The 14,592-nt window shown below is 36.5% G+C and overlaps 1 protein-coding gene across 1 annotated transcript in view; it reads right to left on the reverse strand.

The window, feature by feature from the left end:
* Positions 1–14,592, reverse strand: part of DDX10 (DEAD-box helicase 10) — a 192,249-nt gene that overhangs the window by 162,273 nt on the left and 15,384 nt on the right. The window contains exons 8-9 of the mRNA XM_083810823.1: positions 14,054–14,216; positions 12,391–12,475 (exon numbers count right to left, since the gene is read on the reverse strand). Coding sequence (XP_083666949.1) covers positions 12,391–12,475; positions 14,054–14,216 — 248 coding nt within the window. The remainder of the gene's footprint in view (positions 1–12,390; positions 12,476–14,053; positions 14,217–14,592) is intronic.

A 14,592-nucleotide genomic window follows, 5' to 3' on the forward strand; every position in this document is an offset into this window, starting at 1 on the left:
TGAAGACAGGCTGAGAGAGCTGGGGAAGTCCAGCCTCGAGAAGAGAAGGCTCCGGGGAGACCTTACAGCAGCTTTCCAGCACCCAAAGGGGGCCTACAGAAAAGTTGGGGAGGGACTCTTTGTCAGGGAGTGGAGTGATGGCCTTAAACTAAGAGCGGGTAGGTTTAGACTGGATATAAGGAAAAAAATCTTTACTGTGAGGGTGGTGAAGCACTGGAACAGGTTGCCCAGAGAAGCTGTGAATGCCCCATCCCTGGAAGTGTTCAAGGCCAAGTTGGGTGGATGGCATTCCTGCCCATGGCAGGGGGGCTGGGTTTAGATGGCCTTTAAGGTCTCTTCCAACCCAAGCCATTCTGTGATTCCAGGAAATCACCAGTCCAGTCTTTGTGCATAGATACAGGGACAGAAATGCTGTGTAAGGAAGTGCTGGAGTCAAGACTCTGACCTCCAGTGAGTTATCTTCAGCCACGGAGAGTGCAAAGTACATCCTTCGGCACGCCAAACAACAGTCACACCATTAACTGATAAAAACCACTTCAGATGGAATATAGAGAGCCCGTATTTCACCAAGTATAAACAGTTATCACTTGGCAAAAACAGAACTGCAAAACTGTTTGAAAACTATAAACACTATCTGTCACAGCATAGTAAGCAACACAAGCAGCAACAAAATCTGCAGTTAAAACAGTCTGACAGCTTTTATTACAGCTCTCTGCTTTCATTTGATGAATCTGAAAAATCACAACAAAATGTTCTGGAATGCCTTTTTCTTTTTTGCTCCGTGCTATGTATTACGGGTTTTGGGACTGACTTTTAAAGATGATTTAAAAAATTATCCTGCCTTTAAAATTTTTACAAGACCTTCATCGTTAAAATTTAACCCTTACATTCTATATTTTGGCATTTCACATAGAAATCAAATTGATACAAGAGGAGAGCTTCTGCCATACACCAACACCGCGAAAGTTCATAGTTTTTAAATTGTTTGGTAAGAATATATGAAAACAAACAGTAACACATTTGGAATTCGACCCCAAAACAATACTGTTTGGGGGTGAGGGAGAGATACTGTAAATATGTGTATATAATTGCATTATTTTAATCCACGTAATTAATAGACCTAAAATGTTCTTAATGCAGAAATATCAGCTTGTAGTCTTTTTATTCAAAAGAGTTCTAAATAAAAGAACTCTCAGGCTTAAGGCAAGTAACTGTCTTTACCAACAGCACAGCAGGCCATAAGCCACTGCTGACAGAACATTCCATGAATTTTTCGGCTCTTTATATAATGATTAAAGTTGGGAATGACTTGCATGTATAGACCAAGCCCACTTTCTAAGAAAGCTCTATTTACTTCAACCCAACCAGATTCCAGGCTGTATTTCCACCAGGTAGGTAGCAGATGCTGCCACTGTCTGAACAAGCAATGGATTCCTGGAAAGCCAATGAACCACAGAAGATTCTGCCCTTTATGGCAAAAAATGATGATCACAGTCCCAAGGCAACTAATTATTCATCAAAAAGAACTCTCAGTACTGTAGAAAACAAGGAGAAAAAAAATACTCTCTTTTATCTACTGAAAGCTTGTATGAGACAGGAAGACAGAAATTACATTGCTGTCAGAAAGAGTCTCCACCAATTCATTACACAGAGTAACACACACAGACCTGTCAGTCTCTTCGAAATAGATGCTATGACAGGAAAGTATTCAGAAAAGATCTATGAGAATGACCAGGTATCTGGAAAGAGGACCTGTCTAATCTCTTAATAAGAATATTCCTCCTTTATCAAGATGACAAAAAAAAGAAAAGTCTTAATTCCACCATATATATATACACCTACAAAGGATGGTCTTTGTAGATTCCTTACCTTTAGTTAAAGGTAGGAAGTGGTTTGTACAGTTTTTTGTTTGTTTGTTTGTTTTTCCTGGCATTTCTTGTCTTTGAATGCCTGACAAAATTCTTAAATTGCTGTTTAAATATACTTCTTTTATTCAGTGTGCAAGACACTGTGAAAGGCCAGTGCCATACAAATCATATAAGAAATACCCATCATGGGTCAATAAATGCAGATACCCTCTCTGCAAGCCACAGATCCAAACTGTGTTATGATATAGTATGGGAAATGTCATTCTACATCAGTTTTGCTTTAATAGCTTTTCCTCAGTACACCCAAGGTTACTCTCAAAACATCATGCAGGACCAGATAAAGCTTCAAGCTGACCCTTGAAAGGTGTTCTTGCATTGTTAGTGCTAAACACTTCCTTTGAGGAAGTACAAGTTCAGGAGATGTAATACTGCAGGTACATTCCATACATAATTCACACACAAAAACCTACCACAACCTGTTATCTATGAACAACAATGATTTCAGTGTTAAAGTCTTACAAAGCCTTTATAGAGAGAAAATAGTACTATAGCTAAGTAGAGAAACAATCACATGAAAATAGACAATAAATAGATAGAGGTTTCGAAATATCCATACGTTCTCATCTTTTGGCAACTAATAAGGAAAAAAAAATTAAATATTTCTCAGAGCTGATGCCTTCAAAGATTCAAAGGGACTGAAAGACATCTGATAACTACTGATGCAGTATAAGCCTTTTCCTTACCTACTTTGGAAACGTTCACTCTTTTAAATGTCAATATTTTAAACCTACTTAAGGAGTCTTTGCCCATTTTTATACTGCAAGTGTGATTTAATTAATTAAAACAGATGGTTTAATATTAATGCTGCTCTTTCAGAGCTAAACATGAAAATGAAATTATTATAGAATTGAGTAAGCTGAAAAACAAATAATCTAAAGTACCATCTGGGAAGGTTTGTATCTGTTTAGTCTCTCCCATGGGTGTTTAGTTACAGAAAACAAAATCCAAGCCTACAAAAAATGAGTTTTGCTTGAGCAAAGTTTTATCTTATTTATTGAAAAGAAAAAGAACAACTTACTAACGTGCTTGTAAGAAAATTATGGTCTTAAAGATAACCTCCAAGACAGAGGTTGCAGAGGAAAGCTTCAATTTTCAGAAGTTTTTCTCTGTGTCCTTCATACCAAGAACTTCTATATTAGCAAACTTATGAAAGCACTATCTACTAAAAACTGTCATAAACAATAAAGAAAAGAACACTTAAATTTTCTGCTCAGCATTTGTTTCCATTACAATGCCTGAAATATAGGAGAAAAGAACATCCTTCAGCCTCTTAAGAGAATAAAGTTCTCCACTAATGCCAACAAAAGAGAATTCCTGTAATTACTTTCAGTAGACACAGACGAAACCTTTGAGCCTTTATAGATGACAAAGCAGCAAAGAGTCAACCTCAGTTACTGAAATTCTTCAGTACGAGGACTACTTCTACAGAAAAGATGACATTAGGAGAAGTTCTCCCCATTCCTGCTAATAGAAGCCTTCAAGTTGCCTGTTATCACTGAAGCCAAACATCTGTCTTAGTGAATAACGAATCACCAGAATTAATTGAATATGCACCTCAACTGTGCTGGACAAAAGTAAGTTAACCTCGAAGTAATCACACTTTCTCAACTGTTTAGTAATTGATGATATTACTTATCTTGTCATATCCTCAAGGTGATCAACAAACCAAAGCAGGGAGTCATCTTCGCATTGCAATTTTAGCAGTCCGTTAGTATTCCAGACACTATTCGTTCCCGTTCTGCAAAAAATTGCATCTTGCTTGCAAAAAGTCTTTGAAAAAAGATATTCATCTCTCTCCTATTTATTTATTAGTCTGCTGGCTTCAATACTTATCAAAAGGCAAGTAACTTCTCTGTAACTCTATCTTGACTTACAAGCAAAGAAGCAGTGACAAATCATAATTAGCACTATAAAGCAAAGGGTAGGAATGATGTATTTACATTGATTGCAGATGAAAAGATAGTTTAAGGCTAGCAATAACTGATCAGCTACTTGGCCTCCACGAAAACCATTTTTTCTCATCCTGCTGTCAATGAGTGGTTGCCATGCTATCAGTTCCTTCCTACTTGATACTAGCCGGCAGCTCGAGGTGATTTTTAGCTGAAGTTTAAATAGTTTATTCACCATGACAGAACCTATCCTCTTGATTTTAACCTTTTTCTTTTAGTAAATGAGTTATTCTGCAACTCCTTGATCCTTTACTGGGGAAACAGCCCTCTTGACATTTTTAACCATTTTTCTTTTCTGTACTTATAATTAGCCAGTACCACACAGCCCTAAATAATGGATCCTGTTTGCTTCTCATCCAGCCTTTGGATGAAGGCATAACTATGTGCCTGCAAGTAGGTAAATATTCATAAAATTAATGAAGGAGAAAAAACAGAAAGATAAGTTTAACAATTAAAATTGTGCTGCGTATTATGCCATAAGGACCTGAGTGAAGCATATCTCATATCATTAAGAAAATTGTGGTTATGATCCATATCTAATAAACTAAATGATTGCACTCAATGTGTATTTCAGTAATATTTCTATTGTATTGCTGTGACATCTGGGGAAGGAAACTAGTACATATGGACTGAAATCTAAGAAACTTTATAAATAGTTTCTTGAGCTTATAGTTATGGCCTTAGATAAGAAGCTTAATATTTGAAATCAGATTAACAGGATTGAAATTTTAAATTTGACTGAATTCAGAAAGATTCTTTAGCTGGGCTTTATAATCAGACAACACCTTATTAGTATTTATGTAAGGCTGAACAGCCTGGTAATAATCCGACGTTCAAACTCTAGTCCTACACAGACATTAATTCAAGGTATCAGTTTTAATCTCATTTATTAAATAATTTAGTTCTGAAAATACGTTTTGGTCAAACTCAAAACCATGAAGGATAACGGTAAAATTTGTGAGAGCAATGAGGCCAGCACCTTTAAAGATTTGTGGATGATAACTACAGTGTCCAGAGAACTTCCCCTAGAAAGTCAAAAAGATTTCTGAAATACCCAAGAAACACACAAACACACACACACACACACTGTATTTCCAAAATAGACTATGTGCATTACACAATATATTATTTGAAATGAATGCACCCTCGGTCACCATTACCTGTGTTTCCCAGTCAGATTTCTATCAGTTTGCAGAGCTTAAAAACAGAAAACAAAACCAAGTATGATGCAGCATAAAGATTACATGAAATTTAAGCGTAAAATACCTGTTTCATTAATATCTTAACTGTAATACATGGGAAGTCATGCCAGTCATTATAACCACGAAACATTAAGGTTAAATAGCTGTTAACAGTCTAATAACATCAAAGCCAAGCCCACTAACTTTGTTCACTTTTGCATGTCCATTACACAATCTAATTACATATTTCCACGGTTCTTCCACTGAACCCTTTGTTTATCATACATGGAGTCGAAGTATTAGTATGAAGCTATTTAATAGTTAATTCCACCGTGATACCTAATTATTCATCATGTAAAGCCATCATTTATTCACTTGACACAATTTAGACCCCTCCCAGAACACTTCCTCAGCACTTGATTTTGCAAAAATAACATTCTTTAAACCTTTGCACACAGTTCTCGTTTCCATAAAGAAACCAGAACAAAACAATTCCATCACAACCAAAGCTAGAAAAAAAAAAATCCCTGCTTTTAGAGCAAAGATTTATAAATGTCCTGTAAAGACAGAAAGAATAGATCCTCTTTTCCAATGGAAGTCTATCTATTTCTCAATCTACATATGACTGCATTTGAGATTTGTGGCTGAGGAAAAAAGCAGGCATAGCATATTTCTTCATATTTTGTAAGAAGTACTTAAAAAGAGAGAATGGCTATCTGCGTATGCAAATATACATCTAGTTTTCAGAAGCTAGGTTATAGTGACTTCCCAATCTACATTTTCATTAAGTTAGCTAAAAACTTGATCATACTTAACATAATAAGGACTAGAAAAAGTGGAGTCAAGTTCTATTATTTCTACCATGTAATTTTTAAATTATTTTCATTTCCTTGATAAAATAGCTACAGTAGTGAAGGAAAAAGCATTTCACTGATGCACGTTAGTCTGCACTGAACTCTTTTTATGTAAAGCAACAACATAAGACACCTAAAAAAATCCAAAAAATGTCAAAATTGAGAGCTTTATTCTGAGAAGACCTATTTCAATCTGATGCTCATATGAATAAATCTGTTCACCCACACACTACTCTTCAACAAAGAGGCACTAATATCCATATTTATCCCTAAGGCCTTCCACAGAAATAAAGTAATTCATACTTTTGTTTTAAAATTCACCTATGAAATCTGATTATATAAACTACCATCTTAAAACATATTTCTTAAACAAAGTAACAGCTTTAAGTCTTTCCATATTGGGCTCAATTCAGGCACAACTTTTTATACTACCTTCCAGGCCTTCTGCCACAAAGAGGATTGGTGAAATCTAAGCTTCAGAACAATAAAACATTACTCCTCTAAAGCCCAGAAGCAAGAAGAATTTTATCTGCTGTTTATCATACCTTCTACACTGCTGGGTTTCTTCCCTATTGTGGTAATTTGTTATTCCATTTTTCTCAAGAGACAAAAGAGCAGAGAAAACAAATGGATGAATATCAGAATTTCTGCCCTATCTACATGATCAGTGGTCTCTTATTCGATAAAGAATATTCTTTAAAACAAGCTTTAAAAAGAGATCTGTGTGCACCGCTATCTGAAACTGGTCTTTATCACCTACAGCCCAACAAAAATCACAACAGACCAGAAAGTTTACCTGCCATATACAGCTGAGCAAACTCTGTAGATAGCCTGTGCTCACTGATGGTTTCTAGCTTCAGCGAGAAGAGCTCTGTTTTTTTCCATGGGTTGCAAAAAAAATCCAAAGTTCCACAGAGCATTCAACACAAATGCACATCAATAAAAAGTGAACTGGCCTCACTCTCAGTTTCTTCTTTAGCTCATTTCTAGTGCTTTGTCCTCTCTTAGTTCTTTGTTGCACAGAACTTAGTTCAGTATCCTAAAAAAATGTATCAGTAAATATTGCTATGAAGTCAGAGATTGCTTAGGGTTTTGTTCATTTTTTTTTCCTCTGATCATTTCATAACCTTTTCCTTCTCTTGTCTGAACAGTAGCCTTTTTGTATCTATTAACAAGTTCTGAGAATCATGCAGCTCAGTTGTATTTATGCCACAAAGCCTTAATCCCTCCCATTCAGTCATATATCGGTTACTTGTCATTGTTTGCCAGAAAGGCAGAAGAAACAACGGACAAGAACAAGCAGTGGTTCACCATAAATTGATCTGAAAAGGCCTTTGGGATGTTGTTGGTCCTCCAGCCTGGACTGTAAGCAATCCATTTTCCACAGCAGTTGCGCCCACTCTACTGTGCCGAAACACAGATGCTTCCTTATTTTTTTATTACAGCTTCTAGGGTAGCGTCATGTCAGCAGCTAATAACCTTAGCCAATTAATGCTGCAGTTTATTGAAACATTCCTGTCATTCTGCTGTAAAAATAATTCTAATGGCCAATACAAAAGCAGGTAAACATGGCTGCAGCATCACAGGCCACTGTCAGGTATGTACATAGGGTACAGTATTTAGAGAATTTAACAGTATGAATTGCAAGGTAAATATGTGGTGTCAGCTATTTCTTGTGACCTTTAGTGGCAGTTATTTTTTACCTAACTTGAGCTAGGATAATGATTTGACTGCAATATAATATGAGATGGTCTAAATACTGCATTTATTATAAAGAAACATCAGTAAAAGTGCTTCACTATGTCTCAAATAAGAAAAAAAAAATCAAACAAGAAGATGCCATCTTGGTTATGCCGTTTATTCATGTCTCTCTCAGATTTCCCAATGCAAAAAAAACAAGTTTCCACCACTGAAATATAGTTCCATTATGCCACCCACATTTTTAAATGATTTACTGTCACTTGGACATATTATTCTAAAGATATTTTAATCTCATTTTCACACTTATGGTGTGCAATTACTTAAGGAGAGCCCCAATAAGCATGTTTCAAAGCAATTTATCTGATGACAGAGTAAGATCATTTCATGACTACAGCTCTTCTTAGTCTTTATTCACACTTCTTGGTTCTAATCATCATACCAGCCAGTACAAAATAGTAGCTTGTCCTGGTAATACAGTACTTCGCTTTGGGAAGAAGGACTTTTACTATCCCATTTTCAGAACAGAGTTTGCCAAAAGGAGAAAAGCATATGTACAGCTAGACAGAATATGCCTACTTATATTCATATACACATTACATTTAGCAACCAACAAAAAAAAAAAAACAGTACTTTCCTAAGTCAGTTAAGCACCTAACAAACCTAACCACCTAACTTGGATTAAACACCATTAGTATCAGAAATCTGAGCCTGAGTCGGACCTAAAGCCAATATAAATCTCTGGATTTAACAGAGGAAAACTGCAGAGCAAAAGTTTTATTCTGTTTTACATTTCACTGTCTCCTGACAGAAGTACGAAAGAAACAGTTTTTATAGTCCCCTCTGAAGGAAAAAACAGAGTAGAGGGAAGAATGTAATGCTAGGAAAGAAAGCAATTAATTACTGAGACATGCCAGGATATGGGTACATCCAAAATGCAAGATATTTACGCATGAATAGAAAGATAGAATAGACGTTTTGATGTCTTTTCTACTCATCAATGCAATCACAACTGAACGAAAAACATCCCAGTATATGTTCCTTTCATGCCACACAACTTACAAATTATGTTTGGAAAAACATTTTGGGAAAAAAAAAAATGCTATCAGGGTGCTTCAGATACTATTATCTTCTGCTGTCCCCTAGTGGCTCTGCAACTTGTTTCACAGACCTGATCAAAGAATATTTTCAATTGTAGGCTTCATGGACTACAGAAAAGAAGGCATCAACAGAAATTAAAAGACAGAAGTAATGATCATTTGCAAAACTCTGTTCAAGTATCACTTATTTGCTTCGAGTTTTTTAAACTAAAACCCACAGGGAAACACTTTGATGTAGTATTTTAAATTACACACTTCACTAAGAGACCATATGACAAAAATTTAGCCAAAAATATTTATGGGCATGGCCACGGTATTGTCAGCATTTTAGAAATTCTGTTACTGAACTAGTTAAGACTTTAAATAAATACTTTAAAATGCAGCTAGGAGAAATAGCTTCCAATTACTCCCATAATGGCACACCTTTCAAGGTAAAAAGAAGAGAATCTATATATGCCAATTCCACTATAAACTAAAAGCATTACTGGACAACACCCAGATTTTCTTGATCTTACTTTACCATAAATCAAAAATGCAGAAGTTGCAATTTACGTTCTTCATAGGATGCAATGCAAGTGAAATACTAGTTATGGAACATGGCGGTCTTCTCCATTTAAAAAATCAATCTTCAACTTTCATTTTAGATAAGGTTTTGCAAAACTGCCCAAATAGAGGTGGGAACACATCCACAAGTGTTAGTCAAAGGTTTTTCAGCCCCCTCCCGAAAATAATTTATCTCATGACTTTCATATTTACTTTTGTATCACAAAATAATTTGATTTCAAAAGTAAACAATATTTGGCATCCCAGTTTTAATTACAGCTTAACACAGTCTCCTAATTAGCCGAGATATTTAATTTAGCTTTCATTCCATGCAATTATACACTCGCATAACCCATGAAAATTTGTAATTAACTCTAACCTCATTAATGAGGACTACTAAACTGCAGTTGAGTTCATTTTTATCAAGTTTCTAGAAGAAAGATGAGCTTCTTTCATACTAACTGCATATACTGGAAACAAGTAAAGTTTCCTACTCAACATTCAGAGTTAACCAAGAAGCACATTCACAATTATCCACATTTAAAACTGCATTAGCGTACTTACTTAGTGTACAATATTTACCTATAGCTATTACACATATCCCATATGTTATTTTCAATGATTTATTTCATATTGTTAAGATCAACAAACAAATCTGTTTCCAGAACACCTTACTTCAAGGATGGGGAGCCTAACAGTTCTCCAAAATGAAAGCCCTGTGTAGGGCAGAAGCTCCACTGATCTTTGTATGAGTTTATGAGGGAGAAAATACCTGTGAAGCTTTCCCTACAGAAGGAATTTGCCTTCAGTCTTAGTCTCAATTCTGCCGGCTCCAATAACTCACTCAGAGATGCTCAGAATTTCAGTAAGGTCTGGCTACTGAAAAATTGATGTGAACACAAGTCTGAATGACAGCTTGGTGAAGCAAGAAGCAGGCACCCGACATGGCTTGTGGCCTCTGGGACAAACCCTCTGCCCCAACAGCCTGCCCCAGTCCGTCCCATGCCATCACAGGAGTTTGTATTCAAGACGCCTCTGAAAATAGACCCTTAAGTCTGCAAGGCTAACGTCTTAATTAGTGGTATTTTATTAGAAGCATTGTGGAAAAGGGGTGGTTATTGAGCTTGATGTAGCTGTTTACCCGTTCACATCTCAACAAGCCTTCTGTACTTGTGTGAACTGCCAATTAAACAGTGCCAAATATAGAATCACAGAATCATTAAGGTTGGAAGAGACCTCCAAGATCATCTGGTCCAACCATACCCCTACCACCAATGTCACCCACTAAACCACGTCCCTAAGCACCACGTCCAACCTTTCCTTAAACACCTCCAGGGACGGTGATGACACCACCTCCCTGGGCAACCTGTTCCAATGCCTGACTGCTCTTTATGAAACGAAACGTCTCCTAAATTCCAACTTGAACCTCCCCTAACGCAGCTTGAGGCCATTCCCTCTAGTCCTATCACTAGTTATCTACAAGAAGAGGCCAAGCCCCAGCTTCCCACAACCTCCTTTGAGATAGCTGTAGAGAGCAATAAGGCCTCCCCTGAGCCTCCTCTTCCCACGACACAATAACCCCGGTTCCCTCAGCCGCTCCTCACAGGACTTGTGTTCCAGGCCCTTCACCAGCTTCGTATCCATTCTCTGGACATGCTCCAGGGCCTCGATGACCTTCTTGTAGTGAGGGGCCCAAAGCTGAACACAGGACTCGAGGTGCGGCCTCACCAGAGCAGAGTACAGGAGGACGATCACCTCCCTGCTCCTGCTGGCTACACTATTCCTGATACAAGCCAGGATACGGTTGGCATTACTGGCCACGTGGGCAAACATCTGGCTCATATTCAAGTGAAATATGAACATGATATACTGTTTACCTTTCCACAATGACGTTATGCAATAAAGACAAAAGATATGTAATAAAGACAAAATTGCAAGCCTTCCATCGAATTCATACAGGATTCAAACAAAACAAAAACCCACCACCCCACAGAACACTAAGCTTATAGGTTTTTTCCTCTGTTGGGACCCATAAGAATAGCTAAATTCAAATCTACATGTAAGTAGTTACATGTTTTATCTAATTACCTAACATCCATTAATTTTGTTCACAGACATTTTTGCAAGAACATTTAAAAATGTATTATTCTGTTCTATAATAAAAGGTCAATAGGAAAATAGAGTACATAGGAAGGAGCAGAGCAGAAATGTTAGCAATTACAATAAAAATTCTAGATTGTGAAAGGGTTCTGTAAGTACAAAATTTAATGCCATCTGATCCAGAAACACAGATTTCAAATTTCTGTAGTGCTGAGTACTACATTCTATTCTAAAAACCTTCCGTCATTGTTTGATTTCAACTTACATTGCAACGCACATGATAAAAGCCTATCACGAACAAATTAAATTATGTACAAGATATAATGCTAGGTTTCACATTTCATCCTTCAGATAATAAAGTTTGTAATCGAGTGAATTACACAATAACTACTAGTGTTTCTCTTAAAAATCTACTTCAAAGACCAAGGACCAGGTTTTCATTAGTATAACTGGGTAACTCCCTTCCTTCATGAAGACTTAGCCACAAATATTTTAGCTAAGGCTATGCCTAAGAACATAATTTTAAAAAAGACTTAGAAAATTAAAGATTTGACCAGTTATTAACATTGTTTGATTCTTTCCTCACCAAATTAAAATAAGGAAGAAATATTTCAGTTCTTTTGAAGAGTCTGCAATGACACAAAGAAATTGCATCCATACTCTAAAGCAGTTATTTATCCATGTATGGCAGTGGCAAAACAAGCATTTCCACCCACAAAGGTGCTCAACTCAGCCATTAAAGTAATCCTGCCAAGTGCAAAAGACAACTTTGACTTCCTCACTACTAATTTTCCCTGATCAGACTAAACAACTAGACATGTTCTTTTCTCTCATCTGTAAGAAGTCTCCGATGCTCACTAAGAAAAGCTTAAGTCAAACCATTACACAAATAATCGCAAGTGTCTTTTAGTGATAACAGCCCTTCTTTTCTTTCTAACTTGTGCCTTGATTTTTTCAAGTGAGTGTGCAGCCAATTAGCTGTTCTGATAGCTATATAATTTTAAACAGTAAAATATTAATGAGAAGTGAATATGAACCTGGCTGTTCTTCCCACTCTGTGGATATACGTGTTTGCGTCCTCTGGACAGTCGAACTGAATGACCCAGTTTACTGCTGGAAAATCTGCATAAAGAAAAAAACATCAAAATTTAAGCTCACTGGACTCCCAATTCTCCTAATCAAGAGCAACATATTATTTTGGAGCATTAATTTCTGTAAGAACCATCATTTAGGACAATTTACAGACACTGAGTGTAACCTCTGAAATAAAAATAAAAATAAAATTAATTGCATGTATTAGCATATCATAAACAGCCATCCCCTTCATCAACGAAAGCTAAAATTAATGGTGTCTTCATTTTCTAAATTATGACACTGCACTGAATGGAACTTAAAGCATGTCTGTTCTTAGCAATTGTGAAATTGTCTTACACAAACGACAAAACACCACTACATTTAACAATTAAATAACAAGATCTGACCCACTTCTTACCTAGAGTTTCAATATTCTACACAGTTGGGGTTTGAAGTTAGCTGTGGTGAGACAGCACTACTTCAGCTATCCATGTACAGAAATATCACACACCCTCTCAATGACAGGGAGGGATTGACCAAGCCTGCCAAAGAAGTCAACATTCAATGTGAATTACAGTATTTATGAGCACTTTCCAACTGCTGCCCTTTATCCACCAGCAGCAGCATGCTTTGCATTGCAGAAAGTTAGTGAAAGTTCCTGGCACATCTGTAGTTATGCCATACTGCACAGGTATACCTACACTCTCAACCTAAACACGCAACCACATTAGTTCCTCACTAGTGAGACATCCACAGAGTAGAAGGTATGATAAGCCATTTGCACTTCTCTTTTCCATTTTTTGAGCACCTTCCTCTTAAAACATACCGACAAAACCTTGCATTTTGGACAATGAAAGTTTGCTATCTAAAAGAAGAACGAGCAGATTCCTAAAACAGGTCTTGTTATAATTAAAATTTTCAAAATACGAAAAAAAAGTTTGAAGTATCTACAGAAAATATAAAGAATGAAATCATAATTTAGCAAGTAATGACCAATGGAAAGAAACACAAGCCAAAACAGATCCTATAAAATATTCGTGCTTTTCCTTTTATCTAATATTCTGCCTCTTTAAGAATAGAGTGCTTATAGTGCTATTCGTAATTCAAACAGTAAAATTTCTTCAGGTTTTCATCTCTACATCCTGGCAGGTCAGTAATTTTCCATATCCTTTGGAATAACCCACAGGATACAGAAATATCAGAAATACTTAAAGCTGCTTCCATCTTGCCTTAAGGCATGTAGTAAGCCAATACATCACTATTTCCATTTTCTCTCATTCAGGTTATTTGTCACATAACGTGGCTGGGAAAACTAGATTGTCTACAGAGTGGGGAAAAAAAAGATAGCTTTCACTGACCATTTTAGTATTAAACATTACAAGACAGTAACAATTTAGGTCTTTCTAGAACAAAAAAGCACAAATGAAGTTGGCCTCTCTATTAAAGAAACAGCAGAACTAATTAAGAATCATATCTCTTCTGAAATACCTTAATGAGCTCTCAAGCAAACTACAGTTTCATTTCTTACAGATCAGGTTGGTCTTCAGAGCATACTGTCATTGAAAAAAGTCTTAATAGGATTAAATCATAACTTTGTGAATAATTACAGCTTTTGTGGGTACATACCCAGGCCACGAGCTGCAATATCTGTAGCAAAAAGTACTGCTGCCTTCTTCCGAACAAAACAAGTGTAGACTTCCATTCTCTTGAACTGTTGCTGTTTGCCATGCAGTGCTAGTACAGGAAGACCAGGTTGAAGCTTACAGAACACTCTGAATAAATACTGGACCTATCCAACAGATCAGGAAAAAAGAAAAAAGACTTAACATTGAACAGTAAAAATCACATCCAGTAAATCACAACAGACTTAGCACTTTAAGTAAAATACACTTTTTTCCACATCGAAGATCTGACATGGATTTCTGAGACTTTATCACGCACCCAGGTACTATAATAGGAAATGAACAGAGACAAAAGCCTAGTATGCTTTTTGATAGCATTTCCTAGTAGAAACCAGCAAGAATGATTTAGGACATGACTAGTAAAGCTGTACACAATGAACCGAAGTATCAAAAGTCCATCAGAAGCATTGCTGTTAGACAACACTGGAGGAGTACAATGTCTTATGCTTGCACTCAAAGCAGTCTACACAGTCCATTTCAAGC

This window comes from Anser anser, assembly GCF_964211835.1.
Source record: "Anser anser genome assembly, chromosome: 1".
In the NCBI taxonomy this organism is placed as follows: domain Eukaryota; kingdom Metazoa; phylum Chordata; class Aves; order Anseriformes; family Anatidae; genus Anser; species Anser anser.